The following is a 23191-nucleotide window of genomic DNA, read 5'->3' on the forward strand; positions in this document are numbered from 1 at the left end:
TTCTGTCAAATGTTTTGGCCCACAGCTGTGTGTGTGTGTGTGTGTGTGTGTGTGTGTGTGTGTGTGTGTGTGTGTGTGTGTGTGTAGCTGCTTATTTATCTTTAATTGCCTCAGTTCTCAGCAGGTAGTGTCTGTAGTTACAAACACCAGTGCTCCAGCTCTGCGTGAGTTAGCATGTTCTTTTGACGATGTAACAGTAGTCCAAAAAGACAAGTTAGTGGGGGGTGTATTTCTTCATTTTTATTTTTTTTCTACCTCTATTTTACATTGTCATAACCTTCTATGTATTAAAAAGCCCTCAATTAAAACACCAGCATCACAAAAACACACACAGAATAAATTTTGAATTATTTGAGGATGATAATGAGCAGCACTGCCTCTGTAATTATTTTCATCAACAGATTTAAGGGGGGGGAAATAAGCCTTACTACTTTTCTTGTTCAGCAAAGGTCAAGGCAAAAGGTTGTCTCTAATATGAAAAAGAAAAAAACATGCAGGCTCCCCTCTAAACAAAGTACACTGTATATTTATCTCAATGATAAGTTAAAATTTCTGTGATGTTTGCTCTCAAACCCAACACAATGCCAGAAGCATTTTCTGTTGTTCCACCAAAATGTTCTTTTGAATTCTAAGACAATGTTTCTTCATCCATCTATAAATATTCATCAGAGAGTAAAATTAGAAGCCTGCTCATTCTGAGCATGAGTGAGTGTGTGTTTGCTGAATGTGTGCGCCCAATATTCTACTTCAAGAAGCAACTATTTATGTGTTGGAGAGGACCATGCATGTGTGTGTGTTCAGAAGGCTCCCATTGGAATGAATTATTTAGAGAAGAGTCTCCTTTACTTATCCACGGTCGACTGCCCACAGGCACGTACCCTTCTGCTCACGACGACACAAGAGACTACCCTAATTCACCATCCACCCTTCTGCAATATGCCCCCATCTCACTGTCCAACCCCACCCCAACTTTTCCCAGCATGCACTAGTCTACTGCAGATGTCATCATATTCTCAGTCCCACAAACTACTGTAGAAAGACTGAGTGGGAACAACAGAGAAAGAAGACACACAAGGGGCATGCATAAGGTGTTTCAGAAACTGCATTAAAATGATAGAAAACATGTGAAGCATGTAACAAATTTGAAAGACAAGAAGCACATGAAGTTAAACCCTAAACACACATACGGTGACTGTCAATTCCGTCATCCTGGAGTCCTGCTATCCAGGAGCTGAATGCTTCAACAGCTAGTCAGAGTCAACAGTGAAGAATCGTGTAAAATATTCATCCATGAGGTTGGCTTAATAATGTATTATCCCACAATTTAGCATCCAGAGCTTTGCTGTACTGTGCTTTGGTCTGACTGCCACCTAGTACTCGAAATCCAATCATTCAAGAAAGATGCACAGCATTAAAATATCAAATTTAAACCATTACAAATTCTGATTAAAGTGGCTGTAGCGGAGGCAGTTCCCAGCCCAACCTGTGTGTCTTTCTGAAAATATGTGGGATACATGAAAAAATGTCAGGACATTTGTTTAGAAAGGACAGATTTTTTTATTTTCTTTCTTTCGTTTTTAGGTTTTAATAATAACATTGACAGACTATTTTGTTCCTTGTTAAATTTTTAAGGGTGTCTCGGTAAACTGGGAGGGAGTAACTTAGGAAAATTGCATCATACAAATATTGTCCAAATATAGCTGGAATAGCTGGTTCTCTGGTAGATGTCTTCATTCTGTGGCAGCCAGGCGCTGATGTGACCCTCTCAGCGAGTAGACTGTGACTGATAGGATACTATGTACATCTGCTGTACAGCTGCTGCTGCTGCTGCTGTACAACAAAAAAAAGAAAAAAGAAAACAGAGAAGAAAAAAAGGATAAAACAATTCTTAACAGCTTTCTCTATACATTTACCAGTTGTCCCTGAATCTCCATATTTATAACTAGACTTCATCTTCTCCATAATCTGCAAGTAGGAAGATTCATGCTGCACATTCACATAAACCAACACTCAGACTGTCTTAGACTCTAGCTCTCACTTCCCCAGGTGACATGTATAATCTTCCCCTCTTCCCCACACACACAAAACATACACATACTCATTCAGCGCATGCAAGCAGGGATTAAGTGTGAGTGGTTGAGTTGCAAGGCACCACAGGGTGGGCCAATTCAAAGAGGGAATCTGACTTCTGGGGGGGAAAAACTGTATTTTATTCCTTCACTACCATAGAATTTCAGTGTGTGTCAGTGCTGGCAGGTACATTCAGACTCACCCATGACCTTTGACACAAGAGGGATAAGTCAGAAAACGAGGGAAGCCTCTTTTGCTTGGAGATGGGTTTGGGCATCTTGGCGTTTCACTTCACCCAACGTGCATCAATACGTGTGACTGTGTGTCTTCACATTGACACTGTTCTGAATTGACACTTTACACTGTTGAACAAATCCAACAATATGCAGTTGTCAACAACAATGTCCAAAACTCCAAACAATAAAATAAACCATGAAATATACCAAAAATAAACAATAACCATGAACCAAGCATTTTAATAATGTTGAATTCAATATAATAACCCTGCAGAGACGATGAAGACCTCTGGAGTTCCTCAACAGCCTCACCACTTCATCTCATCACTCCTCCTTCCTGGTGTTTTCTTGTCAAATTAAAGCTGCGCCCTCCTTTCAGTATCCACTTTTTTTGTGCCACTGTTTTGTTCTTGTGAAACCCAGCTGCAGAAGTTGGTGCTCAAATATGCTTTGTGTGTGAGTGAATGGGCAAAATGCATTCTCCTTCAAACACATTTCTCAGGAGAGTTTAACACATGTATCACTGTTATTCTATATTCTACTTTTATAATATGTGCAAAAAGCTGTGGTAAAAGCTAAATAAATACATCTGTTAATTTATTGGCTGATTATGGCTAAACATTCATTCAAGAATGATGCATGAACCAGAGTAAAAGTGTGTGCCACTGCATTTGCATTGCTCATATTTTTGCTTGTATGTTGTGGTGCTGAACAGACAGTTCCTGTGAAGTCTTCTTTTAACTGGCTGCAATATTCTTAACAGTTGTTATTCATATGTTTCATTGTCATCTATTACTGAGATATTAAACGGAATAAAGTTGTTTAATCTGTCTCATAATAAATATGGAAATGCTAAAGCAAGCTGACACTCTAGAGTTTAAAAAAGCGATGCAAATCCTTGTTAAATCAACCCTGGGAGACCAAGACTCCCTACTTACTAAAACATCAGTGCTCTTAGCTATTGCAAGGGGCTCACTGTCACTCAATGTAGCAAATGCAAGACTGGATCATTCTTATGTTTAGATGTTCACAGCAGTCAATGATGTTGACCAACATGCCAATTATCCAAAACCTGTCTTTGACATATTTGGAACATAACATGGAACATACTGTACAGTAGGACATTACACCATGTCTGCATATGGGCTTTCCACAATGTGAAAGATTCAACAATTTAATTTTGCTTACAAGCAGCCAGTGATCCTGTCTACTGACTTATTACGTTAAGTATAAATACACTATGGTTTCATATAATTTCACTACAATTCTTTCTCATTCCTCTCTTCACTCTGCATCATCTCTCCGTCTCCCTTTACCTGGTGTCATTTTCTGTACACATACAGACATACATTGATGCAATTACACACCAGGTCAGAGAGCCTTCATTCTCAAGCAGGGTAGCAACATGGTAACAGACATTAACAGACAATCTTATTAGTAGGTATTTAATGTGAAACTGATCTGTGATATTTGATATATATTTGCTCTGAGATTCTTCCTCTTTGATTTTACAAATATTTAAACAATGTCTTTTGTCCATTTCCATCTACTTTCTTTTGTTTTCAACACCCATTCATTCATCCATCCCATTTCTACATCCTTTTATGCTGTTAAGATTCTTGGGAGCAATCCTAGCATGCAGTCTCAATTTCACCTAACCTGCATGTTTAGGACTGCTTGACGGAAACAGAGCACTAGAGAGAACCCACACAAACGCAGGGAGAACATGCAAACTCCACACAGTTTAAGTCCAAGACCTTCTTTATTGTTATAAATGACTTGAGGCAGTTTGGCCATTTTAAGTCTTTTTACAAGTTGAACTTACATCGTGCAATTCAAAGTGTTTCTATACATTGGTCATCTGCACTGTTGTGAATTCATGCGTGATGCATAATTATACTACTGTGACCACAAGTGGAAAACACATCGTCATGTGTGTGCAGCCATAGCCAGTGTCCTTCTCAGGGGTCACACATTACTTTAGAGGTTTGTACAGGGACACAAGAATGATGATTGCAGGTATTTTAAAAATAATTATTAATCTTCAACTTTGAAATTATAGGACATACTGTACCACATTTCTCCAAAGCGTATTGTCTTTATTGCACTTACTCTCAAAACTCTCAATGTATATCTTCAGAATCTGAAAGATCTCAATGCTTTTTATAGCAATAACAATAAAAAATTTACAGACTGTACAACAATGACTTAGTGGACAATGTTAATAAAGCACATAGATCGAGAGTAGAATGGACAAAGTGGGTGAGATGAAGATGACATTGGAGGAAAGAGATAAGCTGTAGGCAGTGGAAGGTCATAGCATGGCAAAGGAGATGAGAAAAATAGAAAAAGGAAAAGAAAGGAGAGCAGATGAGAAGTGCATGCACGTTGATGGGATAAGGCAAAGGATGATTTCGGTAATCTGGGTAGGGCATGTGAGGAAACAGACGGCTGAGGGCTAAGAAGTGATGGCTTGTGATAAAGTCCAGAAGAAGAACAAGATAGGGAAAGAGGAGGGGGAAAAAGATGGAAAAGAAAAAATAAAGACAGTCCAGTATTTGATGTGAAAGAGCTGCAGGAGGGAAAATTCCCACAGTAATTCAAGTGGGTTACAGAAATAGACAAAGAGAGAGGGGGGGGGGGGGGGGGGGGCAACGACAAGTGTCTCATTTTAAGAAGTTGATGACTGGCTGAAGGAAGAGTCCCAGAGTTCCCAGCACACACACTGTCACAAAAACCCATAGGAAGATCCTATCTATGACCATGGCGACGTACTTCCAGTCATCCTCCACCTAAAGAGAGGAAAGGCGACAATTTAGATACTTACTCTGAAATATGTGTGCGAGAGAGAGAATGTACAAAATATTCAGGGCACACAAATTGCAAAATATGCAAAAGCATTTTTCTCTCTCACCTCCCTAAAAGATTCCCAGTGACCTTTCCTTAATGGTAATTGCGATATTTTACACAATTACCCAAATAATCACATCCACTGTCACTGTTTCAATACTACAGTTGTATGACTAAGAGATGTGTGTGTTTCTGTGTAAGACAAGCAGAGAGAACCACCAGTATTTGCTACCTTGTCTCTGTGTGGTTACTGTGTTCATTTGTACGAACAATGTGTGTGTGTGTGTGTGTGTGTGTGTGTGTGTGTGTGTGTGTGTGTGTGTGTGTGTGTGTGTGTGTGTGTGTGTGTGTGGCATGCTGTTTATAAGTGTTCCTTGATCAGTCAGGTGTGAACAATTGGATAATGGCTGCAGTGGCCATAATGCCATTGTGTGCTTATAGAAGAGGCAGTATGGCTATTCTGCATGCATCAAAGAAAGATCAGCCCTTTGCTAAGAAAAGATGGAGATGAAGCAACAAACATATCAGGACCATACAGAGTTTGAGGAAGGCATACACAAAGCCTTCCGACTGCAGCAAACAAGCAGCTTTACCCTCCTTTTATAGCCCCATGTAAATGGTTTCAGCACCATTTACCAAGCTAGCTATAAACTACCAGAAATAACACACATACAGTATGCTCTAGCTTTTGTGTGTGTATGCGCGCGTGCATGCGTGCGTGTGGAAATTAGCATAAGTCTATGTAATGTCCCCAAAAGTGACCTAGGACAACGTGTGTGTCTTATGAGTTCTATGAACATAGTGGGAACCCTATATTCATATCATCACATATGGGGACTCATCTATGATCTGGGAATAAAAATCTGGTTTCCACAATGCTAACTATGTTGGGGTGTTAGGGTTGAGACTTGGTTTGAAGTTAATGGTCTTCTGTTTATGTACCTCTCTAAGAGCTGGTAAGCAGAATATGTTTTAGTAGCGTTAGCAAATTAGAAATTTCCAACCTAGATACTTAGAAAATTCTCATCTAAAATGGAAAACAATACTTTTCACATATTAAAAATACAGCAGCATTCACAAAACACACTCTAGTGTCACTTTATGAAGTTGCTTAGCATGTTTTTAGAGTTAAATGAAAATATAAACAAAAATGTAGTATTATTAGTAACATAATAAGGTGACAATATTAACATCAACTGTCAGGATAGAGTGCCAGACAGACACATATCATGATAAAAAATATTGTTATTAATTAAGAAATATTACAGGTTTTGGCTTTAACACACCAATCAATCAATCTCGGGATTAAATCTTATTTTCTTAAAAATTACCATGCTTTTCTAGAAATATTATTATATTACCTCTTTGGCTTTGTTGCGAGTCCTCATGTTCTCAGCGATATATTTCACGCTCTCGATGGCCTGTTTGATCTCTGGTGACACCACGGAGAAGGCAACCACAGCATTCACCGGTGATGGGGCACTTAGGGGCCTAGGTACTTTGGGCAACTCTGACTCCTGTGGCCCCTGGGTCTGGGGTGCCTGGGGAGGAGGGGGCACAATTGGGGGAGGGACAGGAGTCGGTACCTCCTTGCCTCTGTAGGGGCACCTTCTGTTCATATCCCGGTTCATTTCACGGTTCATTTCACCATACTCCACACAGTTCATGGAGCCACCAGCTGAGGTGGCTCCTCCTCCCCCTGTGCCACCATCCAGCGCTGGACACGGTACACCCCCAGTGATACCTCCAACGCTTACGCTTCCAGTTCCACTTCCTGCCCCGAGACTGTTCTTTCTCTTCTTGTTCCCTCCACTGCTCCCTCCTCCTGCTCCTCCTGTGCCTCCTGTGATACTGGCAGAAGAGGAGCAGCCCTGGTCGATAGGCCGCCTCATCAACATCACCCTGGGTAGCACCCCAAGGAACACTGCCCTCACCCACTCTGGCATTGTGTGAGTCATGGGGGTGCGGTAGTGGACATTCAGCACAAAGACAGTGATGACAATACTGAGCGTGACAAAAATCATGGTAAAGAGGAGGTACTCGCCAATCAGAGGGATGACAAGTGACGTTGAAGGGATAGTCTCAGTGATGACCAGCAAGAACACAGTGAGGGAGAGAAGGACAGAGATACACAGAGTGACCTTCTCCCCACAGTCAGATGGAAGATAGAAGACCAACACTGTGAGGAAGGAGATGAGGAGGCAGGGGATGATGAGGTTAATGGTGTAGAAGAGTGGCAGGCGACGGATGTAGAAGGAGTAGGTGATGTCCGGGTAGATCTCCTCACAGCAGTTATACTTGATATCGTGCTTGTAACCTGGTGCATCAATGATCTCCCACTCTCCACTTTCCCAGAAGTCCTTCAGGTTCACCTGGGGAAATGCAGATGTAAAGTGAATTTATTGGTATGATTTTTTTTAGCTACATTTTCTGTGTATTTTACTAAAACCAAATCAGTTTAAAGGGAGAAAACACACTGATAGTTTGAAAATTGCCCCTTTAGAAGATGTGATCACATAAAAAAAGGTATTTTTTGGAGCAGTACTAAAATGTTTCTGCTAATATCTTTATGATTGCAAGGATATTACAAAAAATGACCAAAAATTAAAAAAAAATATATACATATTGGGTTGCAAATGTGTCATGTCCCTCTGACTTTTCCTCTGACCTTTGAGCCAATGAGCACCAGGTCAATCTTGGCCTTGTCATAGGTCCAGGAACCAAACTTCATGGAGCAGTTTTGGTAGTCAAAGGGGAAATAGGTGATGTCCATCGGGCAGGAGGATTTAAAAATAGCTGGAGGAACCCAGGTGATGGTGCCATCAAACTTCAACAGAGCCTTGGTCTTGTCTTCCACTAAGAAATCACCTACAGCACTGTGGGAGAGCATTTTCAAGAAGATGTAAATGCCATTTCACTTAAAGGCCATTACAACATTTAAATAGAAAGGTCAGAAGATGGTGAGCATAAATAACTGAAATAGCATTAGCATTTCAGAGGAAGAATAAGAAAGAGTGGAAAAAGTGAGCAAGTTATTAAATGTGGTACTGCCTAGTTATGTGTCAGGACCAGCTGATGGTTAACACAGCAGATATGTTGTAGAAATATGCAGGGCATGCAGGGATGGACAGTACTAAGTGGGTGCCTATTGATGGGTGATGCTCATTTAAATTCAGCTGAAACAGCCTCAATGCCAAAAAGGGAAACAGACGTGACACACATGACACACATCATCTAGCTTTGCACAGAAAAGTGACGCACTACATGAAAGCATGTCACAGCTGATGTCGATGACATTCATTGCAACAGCTTTGATGTTGTCGCTATAGCCAAGTCTCAAAACCTTCACAGCAGTTTGTACAAATTTTTTTGTACAGATTAGGTACGTTATTTGATAAATAGTTGGTGGAGTTGCATTATTTTGATGTCCTCCTGCAGTCCAAGTCCATTAAAGGTAAAATATGTAGAAGAACAAGCAGAACAACGCCATCTAATGTCTCGAGATCGTAGTCGCAACAACCAAAAAGTAATTCCAGCAGTCGGGTTGCCAGGTCCGGTGCCGGATTTTATTTTAGCTCTAACTCCTAAATAAATATACCACTTTATCCACATGTCTAACCTTTTTAGGTGAGAAAGTAGCCCTTTAGATCCACAATGTGACGCTAATTTGTCCAAATAACACCTGCTTAAAGTTTTGTTCCTGCGAATTCGGAGCCACTCAAGTTAGCCGTAGCGAGTAACGCACTTCCGGTCATTTTCACAAAATAAAACACCCGTTGCCTTTTATTATTAAGAAAACCATAACGATAGAGTTGGTGCTTTTATTTTGAAAACAGAACATACCCTCGCTGTAACTGACTTGAAACCACCGAGGTACATTACATTGTAACGCCAGTGGGAGTAGCCATAGACATATGTCTATGGGAGTAGCAGCAATGTCTCTGCATGTACTGCCTAATCCTAAACACCGATTGGCTTGTGTGTGGTGTCGTCAGAAGCAGGAGAGGCTCACGGTCGTAAACATCTAGTCACGTGTAGTCTGAAATGGACGCGCAGGTCAGGAAATGACGTAAACGGACCGTATATGGTTTGTTATTTGTGTTATTACATTACGTGTTGGACTAAATACATGGACATATTGAGGAAAATATTCCGGTTTTATGGAAACGGATTTCATATTTCACAAGAATGGATACTTGGCGAGCTGTACAGAAAGTCCTGTGTCATAAGATGATCGTTGTGGATAAAGGGAAGACTTTGAAGGTATGTAGGCATTATAGCTTTTCTCACTTAGCTGAGTGGCTAGCCGAGCTAATCGCTAATACTATTACGGCTGTGAGCAACCATATAAGTCGTGAGTGGTCTTGAATGAATCAGAACAATCTAAGCTTTCCAACAATGTACGGCATGAATATATATGTTTAAGGGTTGGTGTTTAAAACATTCAGAAGAACGTGTGGCTACCTCCTAACATCCGTCCCGTCCCGTGAACGGAACAGCGTGCGTTAAGAGGTTAATGATCAAATGTCAAAATCCGAATAGCGTCAGAAAGTCAACCCACTCTCCACATTTCCATTGCTACCGTTTTAATACTTCATGGTACACAAACAAATAGCATCTCATATGAAAGCTAAGACCCTGGCGAGTTCAACAGTACCACTATTATTGCGCTAAAAACTCAGTGAACCAGCAGCCAAAGAATACAAAGGTAAACAACCACTTATTTACAGCGACTAACAGATATTCTGTCTTACCTTCGAAGTTTTGTGATGAAAAGTTGTATTTGAGAGCAAAAAACGCTGGTTTTAGTAAGTCCAACACGGCTCTACTTGTTTACAACTCCATTTCACCCAGTGCCAGCCTACAGTAGCTGCGCTGGAACAACAGACAACCCTGGCAACCCGCAATCCCGGCTGCTAATTGGCTGGTACAATGTACACAGAACGTGTTAGAACGTCATTGTCAAACCGTCAAAAAATTTTAAAAATATTAATTCAGACTAAATATTTTTTTTTATGGAAAAGCAATACTTTCATTCTGTACTCCTCAAAACGCCCCGTGGCTGTATTATTTTTTTAAAAATATAGCTTTTAATAAATATTCTACATATTCAACCTTTAATACATGGGTTGGACTGACATATATGTATGACATACTGTCCAGCGCTTTTTACCTCTGAACATTTGTGCACTCAAACTTACTTGTTGTACAAAACAATGTCTGGCCTCCAAATCTTATTAGATGGAACTCGTATGAACTCAATGCCATCGTATTCAACAGGAGTCCATCTCAGTTTGTAGTCATTCCAGACCTAAAAAACAGATAGAAACAATTAAGAATTTTCATAATTCATTGAAACAAATAATTTGAAGACAACACATAAAAGATGGGACATGAACATTGCTTACATGTCTCAGCCACAGATTGGTTTCCATAATTTGATTGACCTCATCCTGTGAGGACAAATGGCAAAAAAAGGCAAATTAGCAGACAAGGGATCAGGAACTTAAATTACGTGCCTATAAAAACATAATAATACACATAATTTATCTGTTTAGAGAGAACAAGTGTTTATATTCATTCTCTATATTTCTCTTACCACTTTGACTAGTTGAGATATGGACACCTCGAACTCCACTGTGACTGGATCAGATACATTCTCCACTGGTCGGATGAACTGGTTGTACCTGCGGAACAACCTCCGAAATAATCTGTCCTCTGCCTTAGATGAAAAACAGCCTAATGAGAGACAGTAGATAAAGAAATGGGAAGAAAAGAAGAACAATTAAAATTGCAAAAGAAAATGTTAAGGGAAAGGTAAACATTGTCATTTATCAAATGCAGCAATGACTAAAGATGTAGTTTACTCCCCGACAAAATTGAATTATATTAGAAAAGTTCAAATGTTGTTCACACAATGCTGACAAACCTATCATTGCCAGATAAATCTTTGAGTTTTAAAATTTGTTGGGTTTGACATTCCCATACTGGCCAGCTGAATGCATACTGCTCATGCTGTATGGGCAGAGCATGCACACTGGAGACTTCCACCCGCCTAGCCAGCTAACTTCTGGTTAGGTCTCTATTAACTTTAATGAGGATAAAATAATTTAATCATGTGGCTCTACTAGACTTTCCAAATGTTGTCAGACCGAATGGATCTAATTCGGATGAAATAAGTCATTTCGTGGGTGTTGTGTGACACTCAGAACTATTTAACTGCATCTAGCAACAAAGTAAACTACGGCGGAGTCTATAGTGTAAGAACATGTCCACAGTGTCTTTGTAATTGTTCTCCCTACCAGAAGGAGGAGACACAAGTCCTGCACTTCAGATTTCATTCTGAGATAATTTGTATCCTGGGTACATAAAGGCAAAGCTATCTGAATCTATAAATGTTACTAGGGGTATGTGGTAAAATGGAAATTCTGTTTCAGTTAAACTAAGGTGAAATTACCCCTTAAATCAATGTCTCTTTGCTCTGGATGAAGTGAGGGCTGTGAAAGACTAAACTGACTTATAAGAGGCATTTCACTTGCATGTTTACATGGTGAAGGCAAAGCCTGAAAGCCTTTAAGAAATCTGCAAACACAAGATGCTTTGAGCAAAAAAATCAAAAGAATGCTACGCCTTTACCCTCAGTGTGTCTGCAGATGTGTGTGTATGCAGTGTATCTGTACTTAGTACGGCTGGATTGAAGGTCATATTGTGGAAAAGTGCCACTAGTAACACTGGTGCCTCGGTTGGCACATAGAGCCCCACCACGCCTGTCCAAGCAGAAAATGTTGTCTCACTTGGGACAGTACACACTCACACCACTAGCACATCCTCAGAGCCTGGTGGCTTCAGGACACTGAAAATCTTCTCCACTATATATGCACCACTAAAGAACATAAAAACACACATAAATATCTCTTCATCTGCCTCCTGCAGTATCTTCATCTAAGTTTCTTCATCCCATATTTCCTTAACCATGTTCCTCTTTTTTCTCTTTTCCTTTCATTATATAGTGTGCCTCAATTTCCTGGAATCTCTGTCATCTGCTTAACTAAATGCAATAGACAGAAAGTTTGGTCCAGCCATGTCAGGCCAAGAAACATCCATAGTCAGCTCCTCTGTTTTGAATACTGACTGCTCAATTTTGGTACAAATATGGAGGGGAATAACCAATAATTAAGACATTTTTTTCAACCACTCCCACCTTTGCTTTCAAGATGAAAAAGGATGCTCGCAGTATTCAGCAGTAGTCCCAAAGCATCAAACTTGCACTTACTGAGCTGCATGAGCCATTTGATAAATGGAGGAGAATATGCTTCACCAAAAGGACAAATGGGGCACAGCCCACATACACACAAATAGCCACGCTGGCTTTCGCTAAAAAGGTTTGTTTCCTTGACAACAACTAAATAAAACATGGTTCTTTAATGGGGCACTTTCTGTCAGGCAAGTCAGTTAACTATCTCCAAACCAGTGGTATGTGCAAATGATTCACAACCTCAACACACATCATCTTCATTATAATATACTTTAAAAAGTGTATGACAGGTCTTAATACTGAAACTTGTACACGGAGGAATAACAACTGAATTACTGTGTGGGCTATGTTTATAGTTTTAGAAATATAAACTGTACTGACTGCTGGCAGGCTACTGAATTAGCTGACCAACACTAGCATTTATGGAGATTAAGCCCACTCAATTAGGAGGAGGTGATTGTTTTTGTGGACTTGAAAACGGGAAGATACCCAAAGCAGGATTAACCATAATTCATTATTTGCCAACAGAACCTTCTCCATTACTCAATCGTGTTAACTGTATTTTAATTTTTGATATGTATTCTTCTTTTGTATTAGTAATGTGTATGTTCTCTACTGCTATAAGACATTATACCAAACGCATTCACAGTGATAGTGGACTTTCATAAAAAATATTTTTCAATAGTCTATATGCTGGAACAAATATTTCATATATGCACTGACCATAAAGTCATAAAGCAGTTCTCCATTTATTGCCATTGGGAGTACACTTATATTGATATCATGGCGACATCCCAGATTACAGTCTGTCTGGTTTCTTATTTTGGGAGACCTATTCGTTTGCTCATATGGGAAATAACAATGTAACTAAAACTTATTCCTTGTTAGTTTATATGAAGGAGCATCTGACTGACTGAGGGTTATCTGAATCTGAAGTATGTCAAGTATGTTAGACTCTAAAATAAACTCAGATGAACACAATTAAGACTTCTCTTTAGCCTTTTAGAGATTTTTTAACAACTATTTTAAATATTACAATTGGGACTAACACAGCTCAGGGGTGGTAACCTCACCTTACTGAGCTAAAAACATCAACCATCCTTCATAACATTTATATAATCACAACATCTGCAGCACATAAAACAATGACCAAAGACACTCAAATATGTGACCCCAGACAATATTTAGTGCCACAAAAAAGAACATATTTGTGCAGCAGAGGGGAGAATATGCAATGATTTAATTCATCCACATATATTAATACATATACAGTAAAATAACTTTAAGTTCTTTATCACTCCCTCCACTCCAAATTTTAGTGAATTGCAACAAACACTCACATGCAAGTCTCTATAAAAATCAAACTCAGATAGAACACACACAGCAGGTCCACTGAGATGAGTGAAAAGGTCACACAACTTTTTCACTATTATCTTTATTCCTCAAAGAATTTGTCATCAGACTTACCGCACTGATCAGGATTACCAGTGGAGTTGTAGATATTACATACAGAAGGTTCAGGCAAGCTTATATTATCTCAGTGAAGTTATTTGCTTCATTTTAACAAGTATTAAAACATCAGCTCTAGCTCTAATGCTATATGAGTAATAAGTTGCATTATAGAACAACTCCAAAACTCTTAAGAAGTTTTCTGAGGTCACTGGCAGAGGCGAGTTGAGTCTTAAAGCATAATGAAAAGGCCTCTCTCCTGAGACGCTTGTGTAATTTCAGCTCTTGGTACCTGCTTTAAACACTGCCCGCTGCACTCCCACAACCTTCTTTAAGCCTTTAATTGGGTGGGGGGGAACCAGAGCAATTATAATCAGTCAATTAATTGGACCTTTTGTTCACTGTGACAAAAAAATTAAGCCAATATATTTTTTTCTCTCTCTCTTTATTCTGCCACTGATGATCTTAAGTACCCAGTTATAAAGTTATTTGTAACCTTTTCCCTTTTACCTTAGTTGATACTTTTGCTCTTTCCTACACTGCCTATGGCATTTAACAAAGGATTTTAAATGTAGGAATGTAAGTGTGCATTTATAAGTGTGCATGTGACAAGAACAAGCCTGTGAGTGATAAAATCTTCATGATTTAGGGTTTTATGAAAAATATATGCCTTCTTTATAGCAACTGAACAACATAGTAACATACTGTAGTGAATTTATACTATGTAAAGTCTATGTAAAGTATAACTAGTTCATTTAAATAATGTTTATCATATAGGGTGTAACAAGTCTAGCAAGTGCACATATAAAATATGAGCAAATTTTTTAATCTACAAACTAGATCTAAAAATAACTATGTATATGTAACAAACTCACTTCACCGTAGACAAGATGGATTTGTCTCTGATGATGAGCAATGAAATCAGCTTGACAGTTGTGTTTCATTTTAAAAGATGTGCACTCTTTCCATGCCCAGTTTTGGTGACGTGGTAACAAAGTGACAAGTCTTTGTTCTGACATGCATAAAGTCAAGTCAAGCAGTCAAGCATCACCCTTAAAAAGCCACATTGATTTAGAATTAACAAGCCAAACATTGAATCCAGTTCCATCTCTCATGGCTACAGGAGCCTAAAGTTGAGCAGAAAGACCCGTGGCTTGCGGGTAGCTCTTTGATCAGGCATGTGCTTAACAGGATGAGCCCGGGAGTGAGTGGTGGACGCTCTGAAGGAACTAATTACACTCCAATAATACACTGCTGGCAGTGTGTGTGAGAGAGGAGATAGGGGGAGAAAGTGACAGCAAGAACAAGGAGAGAAAAACTAGATAGCGTGTCTCTGCTCTCCAGGGTTTTTGATGGCCTGACTGTGACATGCTGAATGACGCACAAGAAGATACACAGTGATTACTGCCTTTGCTGTGGACTTCCCATTAAACATATGCTGCATGCTCTACCCTATGTGTTTCTTCATGTATGAAGGATTGCCTATATGAAGGTAAATGTGTGTGTGGTGTGTGTGTGTGTGTGTGTGTGTGTGTGTGTGTGTGTGTGTGTGTGTGTGTGTGCATGCGTGCATGTATGTGTGTGTACGTGCGTGTGTGTTTCCGCTTTTGCACATGCTCCTAGTACAGTATGGCCTTTCACCTTTGATTTGACTCACTCTGAACAGCTTTTTTTTTCACTGGCGCATGCAATTCAGTAGCGTCTTGCTTCCAGGCTTTCATCTTTGACATCTTTATCTTCAATAAGACATGATATTAACCAGATGATATCTGACAGACATGAGGGATTGGGAATAAAAATTAGCCTTGAGTTTGTTTTATGTGTCATAGTGGAAGACTATGGTCACAGTATCTGGGACACCTCACAACACCCAGACAATAACAGTAGCACATGACAATTTTTGCCTTCTCTTGCCTAGTGTAAAATTATGTTGTTGCTGCCAGGTTTGAGACTGTCCTTTATACCTCCTAATCACTTATAAACTGTAAATTATCTTGGATATATCTCTTGGCCATGTCACAGCAAGAATTCATGACTATGTCAGCCTACTATTACATAGTAACCACCCTGAAAGACAAAAATAATGTGTCGTCTGATCCCAGCATGACACCTCAGATTGACTCTTATGTTATCGCATGTATCAAACAGACAACAAAGTGAAGGTCATTTGTAACTCAACATCAAAAGAGATGAACATGTAATGTCATTGAGAAAGACTGAACTCAGACATCAACATAGGTTCTAATGAAATTTCCATAGAAATTGAGGCAGATTTTGCTCTGAGGCAAAATAATAGACTCTCTGCATGACCTTTGAATTCCAGTGAACATTCACAGCTGTGGTAAATGAGATAGACAACCTACCAGGCAAACTGGTGATGCCATGTTTAGGTAATATCAAAGTTATCATAATTATGAGCCTCCAACTTGTAAGACATCAACATCCAAGTCGAAAATATGTGTCTGGAAACCAAAGAAATATGAATGCTGCACACTAGCCAAAGACTAACGTTCAATGTAATTTCAATGGAAATCTCCACATGAACAAATCTGTAATCAATAAACTGTCTGGAAAGCCTAATAAACATGTGAATCTTTTCCATCGCTATCATCTGACCCATATGTTATGTATATACATATGTTATGTTATGTATGTCAGAACCAGAACATGTTGGAGAGATTCTCAGGATCCATAAGAAGGAAAGAAACTCCTGAGGAGAGATGCCAGGCTGTGCTGTTTTCCCATGAATTGGGCATGGATAAGACAATGGAAAATGTATGTAATAGTAACTTAGGAAGGAACTCTGCTGTTGGAATAGTATACTAATAAGCTATGGCATGTTTTGAAGGATTTATTGAGAAATAAAAGTTTGGTGTAAATAGAGCATTAATACCACACCACTCCAGGCTGCAACCTGTAATAGCCTGCATTGTGTATGTTATCAGCTTGGAAGAGTAGAACACACTAAAGCAATAGAGCAACCGAAGCAGATGAAAACAAAATGGATAGGGGTCAGTAGAGAGACAGAGAGAAGGTATGGGGAAGAAATACTTGAATTTCCATCTCGGTACCTGAAGCTTAGGCTGTCTTGCTCAACCCACATTTCACCCTCTCTCTCTTCATACTTAAGCGTGACTCAGTTCATTGCCAGCACTGACTACAAAGATCTCCCAGAGGAATCCGGGAGCAGGGCTGTCTGGAAGAGGATGTCTGTGTGTATGTGAAAAGAGATAGAAAGTGTGTGTGGTGGTGATGGTGTTGGGTGGGGGTATGATGGTTTAAGCCAATCCATAGGGGGTGGAATAAGGCCTCTGCCTGTGGTGGTTATACAGTATGTTCGCAATCAGAGGGGTTCCATGGCAATAATCACATGACAATCGTGTTAAGAGGATCCTTAAGCCACCACATAGTCCTTAAGCCACACAAACACGAACACACACATACACACTGATTGCCTGTCAAGACTTTAATGTAACTATATTGCTTCTGGGAGTGAAACCAGAGAGCTACTCTGTAGTTCCAAGCTCAGAAGAGCATTAAAGTCTGGCAGAGGAGCAAATATGCTTAATGGTGCTGTGATGCAAGCAGACAACTCCATACTAGCAAACTTAGATAAAAGTAACAGAGGCTTAATATAAACCATTTCAAAAACTGGTGAAAGAAAAGACACATTTATCGCAACCTATAATGATCAGTTGTCACAATCAGTTGTGGTGACTTTTTTCTTCCTTTGAGTATTTTTTTATCACTAGCAGCCTGCATTAGTTGTTGAAGAACTTATCTGAAAAGGCAGATCCTCTTTACACTGTCAACACACAGCTGCAGCCTATTAAATGCACAGCAAAGTGAGATAAAGGGTCAGGCCTGAAACATAATGCAGCTCAGATCAGTATAATGCCAGCATGGCTGGACATCTCAGTTAGCTGTTTCTGCTAAAAAAAAAGCATTGTGCAATTTAAATGATTTTAATGGCTAAATCCCAGGCCCTAAGAAACCAGTCTAGTCCTGAAATAGACTGATGTGCAACAAAATCTATCCCAAAGGCTGTGACTGTGTGACTGTGTCATAACTTCAAATAACAACACTACATGTTTCACAGACCTCTACTTCTTACCTCCAAGCTACTCCAATAGATTCTATTCTGGACTAAAAGACCTCAATCCCATGGACTGCAGGATCAGCATTTCCTCTGTATAGTGAAAAATCATCCGATCCTGGATGGCAGGAGACAATACCTTCTGTAGTCCACTAATCAGACCCCTGCTGGGAGTATGTGTGTGTGTGAATGTGTGTGTTTTCAGACATTTATCTGCATACACAGCCCTGTTTAGAATCATGCATAAACCCACACAGCCAATGAGGGATTGAGGGAAAGAGGGAGGAGAGGTGGACAGAGTCGGGGTAAAGAGGAAGGTGAGAGCAGAATATTTTAATCTCTCTGGGTTTTATACCAAATAGCAAAGTGAACCACCTCAGACTAGAAAGAACACAGGGTGGATTTCCTCTCACTTGAGTAACATCTGTTCTTCTGGAAGAGTATTGACATTGTCATCCCTTCACGGCAGCACTGTCTTGTTCCTTTTGAAATTTGCCCAGTTCAAGGGCAAAGCAACAAAGCAGTCAACTGTGGCAAATCTCTCCAGTGGAGAAAGACACGACTGAGCGTGAGGGCGTCCATCCCACATGTCACACAGAGACACATCCCTTCCACTTGACTCTGAGTCTACATCAGGTTACAGCATGTGTGAATCCAGCGTATTTTACTTGACGACTGGAGCATAACAATACGAAGGAACTTAATGCTGCTCCCAAGGGCGAGACTTCGGGTACCACATCTGGGACAAACTCACTGCTGCACTCTGGGCTTTTAAGTATAAAATCACAACATTCTCAGACTGTATAAGACCGTAATGATCCTACATTCTCTGTTCAAAGCATACCGAGCCTGGTAGGTTCTTTCTCAGGTAAAGTTACTTATTATTTGGGAGCAAGCTAAGAAAGACTTTAGTAGGGGTGTGATGAAATCTCGCGAGACGTAAACATGACAATATTTCTCATCGAAGTGAATTTTGTCTCGCAAAGCTATAATTAAGGGGCTTAACAAAAAAACAAAAAAAAGACGATCGGTTTTCTATCGCTAATTCGCACGTCATGTCTTCTTTTTGTAATGTCACATGTGGATCATTAACCTTGTTGCAGCTTCTACCTGTTCAGAAGATCTCACAGAAGTATGAGATGAGCAGCAGTAAGTTGACCTCAGGTCTCTACACTGAGCCTGAGGTAGGAGCAGCGGAGGAATCTAGCTGATCTATGGAAGCCTAATGATGCAAAAAGTAAAATCAGTCACACTACCAAATTATAACACCATTTATATGTTGTTCTACTTGTGTATTTATGTGATACAGGATTTGTGCAATTTACTTTTATTTCTGTTTTTTTATTAGCAATATGTTATAATTTGTGATAATTGGATTCTTTATTTAAGAATTGTTTCTACTCTTTATAATTTACTTTTTAGTATTTGTGATTGTATCTAACTTTTGTATTTATGGTTGTTATTATCCATCTATAAAATATCTACAGTATATGGGGAAACCTTTTACAGTGCTGCATACTGCATATGATAATTATATATTTAGAAAGTAGAACTAAAGTTATTCATTACAAGATGATTAGTTAAAACATTTCAATTCAATTTCCATTTTGTGAATTTCAAATAAAAGAACAGTCATTTATTTCCTCATTGAAGTTTTCTTAAAAATATAGAGAAAATCTCGTCTCGTCTCGATCTTGTGAACCCAATATCGTGTTTGGTCTCGTGAGCTGAGTGTATCGTCACACCCCTAGTATTTAGTATTAGCAGCAATAGCTACCCATCAATCTTGATTAGACCAAGAAAAGTCACTTATCGAAACTCAAATATCAACAACAGAAAAACAAACTACATTACATCACACACTGTGTTACTGATAGCCTGGGGAAGTGGAAAAGCAACAACAAGTACTTAGAATAAAAATGCTGCCAAAAACATAGATACCCATCATGTTTGGAGCTCCCAACAGTACAGACACTCTAGCAAGGTAAATGTGTCCTCTTTGGGAATGTGAATGAGATGAAATCGGACTAATATAACCATTAAGTTACATCCGAAAGCAGCACAAAAGTTTAGCTTTAAAGCATTGAACTATTCTTTGTTCTGCTTGAGCTCCCATGGGGCATATTCAATGACCCCACTTCAAAACTTGCCATTTAAGAGACTGGCAGCCTTACATGAACAAAATGTGTCAGGAAGAAGAATGGAAAATAAAGAAAAAGATCACACACAGAGAGAAGAACAAAATACAGAGAACCTGTTCAGACTGATCCATCTGCGATTGAACTGATATTAAATAAAACACCAAGGAAATCATGCAGCTTTACTTATAGTTTGAACTTATTTGATGAAGCATCAGGATGAGCTACATGCTAATTATCACTGTTGAGCATCTGCCCTGCGAAAGTGTTCATAAGTGAGACACAAATCCTAGCAGCTCTAGGTTCTTCTTTCCTGTACTTAACAACAATGACCTCTGACCTCTGTGTGTAGAGGCGACCCATATCCCGTGCACATCTGGGAGATGCAGAGATGAAATCACACACTGGGCTGCGGCTGGAGAGGCATGCGGTATGTCATGCATGTGTTGGCTAGTCTTGTGCATGGATGGGTACTTCACCATAGCTCCAGGGGCTGAGGTATCGTCTATAGTATGACTGATAATGATCGAGGATCATCGTCTCCTGAGAAAACTGAACCTAGTGTGCATTTGAGAATATTTTGGTGAATGATTTTGTGCGTCCAGGTCCTGTAAGTAAGGGGTCTCCCTGCAATATGACAGTGACTGTACAAGTTTTAAGAGCATGTAAGATATATAATGTTTTACTGGCATAAGGGACTTTTCTCGGATAAAAACAAATGCTCATGATGGAATAGACAAAGTTGTGTCTATCTATCTAAAGAAGATAGAAAAGGGAGTTGATGGAACAGCAGCATGCAAAAGGATGCACACACCATTATTAATTACAATGTGGGAGGAGACTTCTTTCACTTTCAACATCAACTCTATTATTCAAGAAGTAGCCAACATAGAATAAGTGCACAAACTGAGGTGCAGCTGCTGCAATAAAACATGTTTGCATTTGTCATCATCACGTTCAAGTTTTGTTTATAACCATGTCATCCAGCTCGGTTAATAAAAGGAAGTAAAGTTTAGTCTTTTTTTCTCCTGCAGATTAAATTATCCACACCGTCTTTACCAAGCTTTTAAATATCTGGTTTAACCTGGAGGTTACAGTACTAAAGATAACTTAAAACATGTGTAACGCACAAGGTAACAAACTGTTCACATGACATATAAATTAAAAGTAATGGTACACCTATAGCAAGCGAACACCGAGTATAATGCCACTTTTTTGCTTTTTGAGTCGACCGATCGAAGGCGCGTCGTGTCTTACCTTGCGCTGCCAGGAGCATCAGCAGGAGGACGTTTGTTAGTTTCCCGGGGAAAATCATCGATGCATCGGTGCTTGGCGATGCTTTCTGTGGATAAAAGAGGATGGCAGTCAATGAGATCTGTATAGATAACCTACTACAAACGTCTACGGAGCCTCAAGATTAGATTAGTACAGCATTTTCATTTGCGCTCCCGAGCGTGGAGAGGTTGGACTCGCGGTGCGCTCTCCCGACATGGATAACTTCAGCACGTCCCGCCTTCGCCCTCCCTCTCTCCATCCCTGCGTTACACTCACCCACCCACTCACCCACGAGCCAAACCTCGCGACCTCACTCACCACTGTGACTCAGAGGTGATAAGTTTGGAATAGTAAAATGGTCAACAAATATGGTTCAAAAAATATCCATCCATTTTCATTATCAGTCCTTCAAGCTCATTTCCTAAGATAAATGGGTCCGATTTTTACATATTTTATTTGTTTAAGAAAGTTATTAATATTGTAATCTATCTATCTATAGACGTTTAACACAAATATCTCTAATCCAATCACCACATTTACTTAATATATGCTCCAGAGGAAGATGCGAACACGCACCGTTATACACACACAGACTTACATGCGCGCGCACACACACACACACACACACACACACACACACACAAACACACACACACACACACACACACACCATAAGTTGACATATTTTCACTGCTGTAAATGACCTATTTAGTCACTTAATTGATTTTGTACGCATAACAATGCTCAGGCAGCTTAAAGCATTAGCTGCTATAATAGAGTCTTGAAGGCTGCAGAGTCTGCCCAATTCAAATAATGGGAAGCTATTAATGCATAGCAACACTGCATGGAATTGGAACTAAAATAATTGTCAGTATGCAAGTGCAGACTGAACTACTATATCCTCTGTAAAGGAAATATGCAATGGTAGTGGTTTTTAGATGTCCAACATTTAAGTAAACAGTGGAATTAATTCAGTTTTACTGAACATGCACACTCACACATAATTAGTGTGTCTACATGTCCTGCCAAAATTTAAATTATTCATGTAAAGTCAAGATTATATATGTTTTTTTCATAATGCTTGACACAGCTTATAGTACATTACCCTGCCTGATCAAACAAAAAATCAGTTTTACAGCGGTTTAATGGACCAGTGTGTTGCAACAGTGCTGCTTCTTGACACAGTACAAAGTGCCATGCGTGTTTACAGCTGGCAGGTCAGAAGCCAAGAGGCTAAAGACAAGTGGAACTGCTCAGTCCTCAATTTGAAGCTCAATCAGTTTTGTCATTGGGGAATGAAGTCAACCGAGGTTATTGAGGCTTGGAGGGTGGAAGTTGCAGTGATTAAATGACTCACATTTGCCAGTGGCAGTCCCAAAAAGAAGAAAAGACCGAGAAAAGAAGGAATACAGCAAAGTAGAGAGAAAGGTTTGATGGGAGAGAGGGCGAGAGAGAGACAACCTCCAATCAGATGATTGAAATGTTAAAAAGCTCCACAAAAGAGGTGATGTGCTGAGGGAGTGTCAACTAGAAGCATATGGGAGAAGAGAAGAGAAGAGAAGAGAAGAGAAGAGAAGAGAAGAGAAGAGAAGAGAAGAGAAGAGATGGAAACTAGGACCAGTTTTTCCTGCTTGATGTGCCTCAGCATGACAGAGGCAGTGAATCTATTTGCAGATTTTTTTTTTTATTCAACAAAATGCAGAGAAAAGCTGAGAAAGAGTCTCCACCCTCTGGCCCATACTGGAGACAAACATGAGATCCTCCTTCACACTCTGTAATTTTGTCCATTTCTCTGATTTTTTACATTTTACATTTTTTCCTT

At 39.6% G+C, this 23191-nt stretch overlaps 1 protein-coding gene across 1 annotated transcript; it reads right to left on the reverse strand.

The window, feature by feature from the left end:
• Window positions 1-4972: 4972 nt before the first annotated feature.
• On the reverse strand, window positions 4973-13558 carry LOC128362997 (neuronal acetylcholine receptor subunit alpha-3-like). The gene is made up of 7 exons (XM_053323876.1): window positions 13537-13558; window positions 10756-10892; window positions 10565-10609; window positions 10358-10467; window positions 7825-8032; window positions 6518-7528; window positions 4973-5098 (listed from the first exon to the last, which is right to left on the reverse strand). Exons 3-7 carry the CDS (start codon window positions 10589-10591, stop codon window positions 4973-4975), a joined length of 1482 nt encoding a protein of 493 aa, XP_053179851.1. The 5' UTR covers window positions 10592-10609; window positions 10756-10892; window positions 13537-13558.
• Window positions 13559-23191: the final 9633 nt, after the last annotated feature.

This window comes from Scomber japonicus, chromosome 8 (assembly GCF_027409825.1).
Source record: "Scomber japonicus isolate fScoJap1 chromosome 8, fScoJap1.pri, whole genome shotgun sequence".
Taxonomy (NCBI): domain Eukaryota; kingdom Metazoa; phylum Chordata; class Actinopteri; order Scombriformes; family Scombridae; genus Scomber; species Scomber japonicus.

Excerpts from the sequence above, each read along its gene's own strand:
- LOC128362997 (XM_053323876.1), bottom strand. The coding sequence starts at position 10,591 with ATGGAAACCAATCTGTGGCTGAGACAT. Across the intron at positions 7,529-7,824 it reads TGGTGCTCATTGGCTCAAAG|GTGAACCTGAAGGACTTCTG; the intron begins GTCAGAGGAAAA and ends GCATTTCCCCAG. Across the intron at positions 5,099-6,517 it reads CTCGCAACAAAGCCAAAGAG|GTGGAGGATGACTGGAAGTA; the intron begins GTAATATAATAA and ends TCCTCTCTTTAG.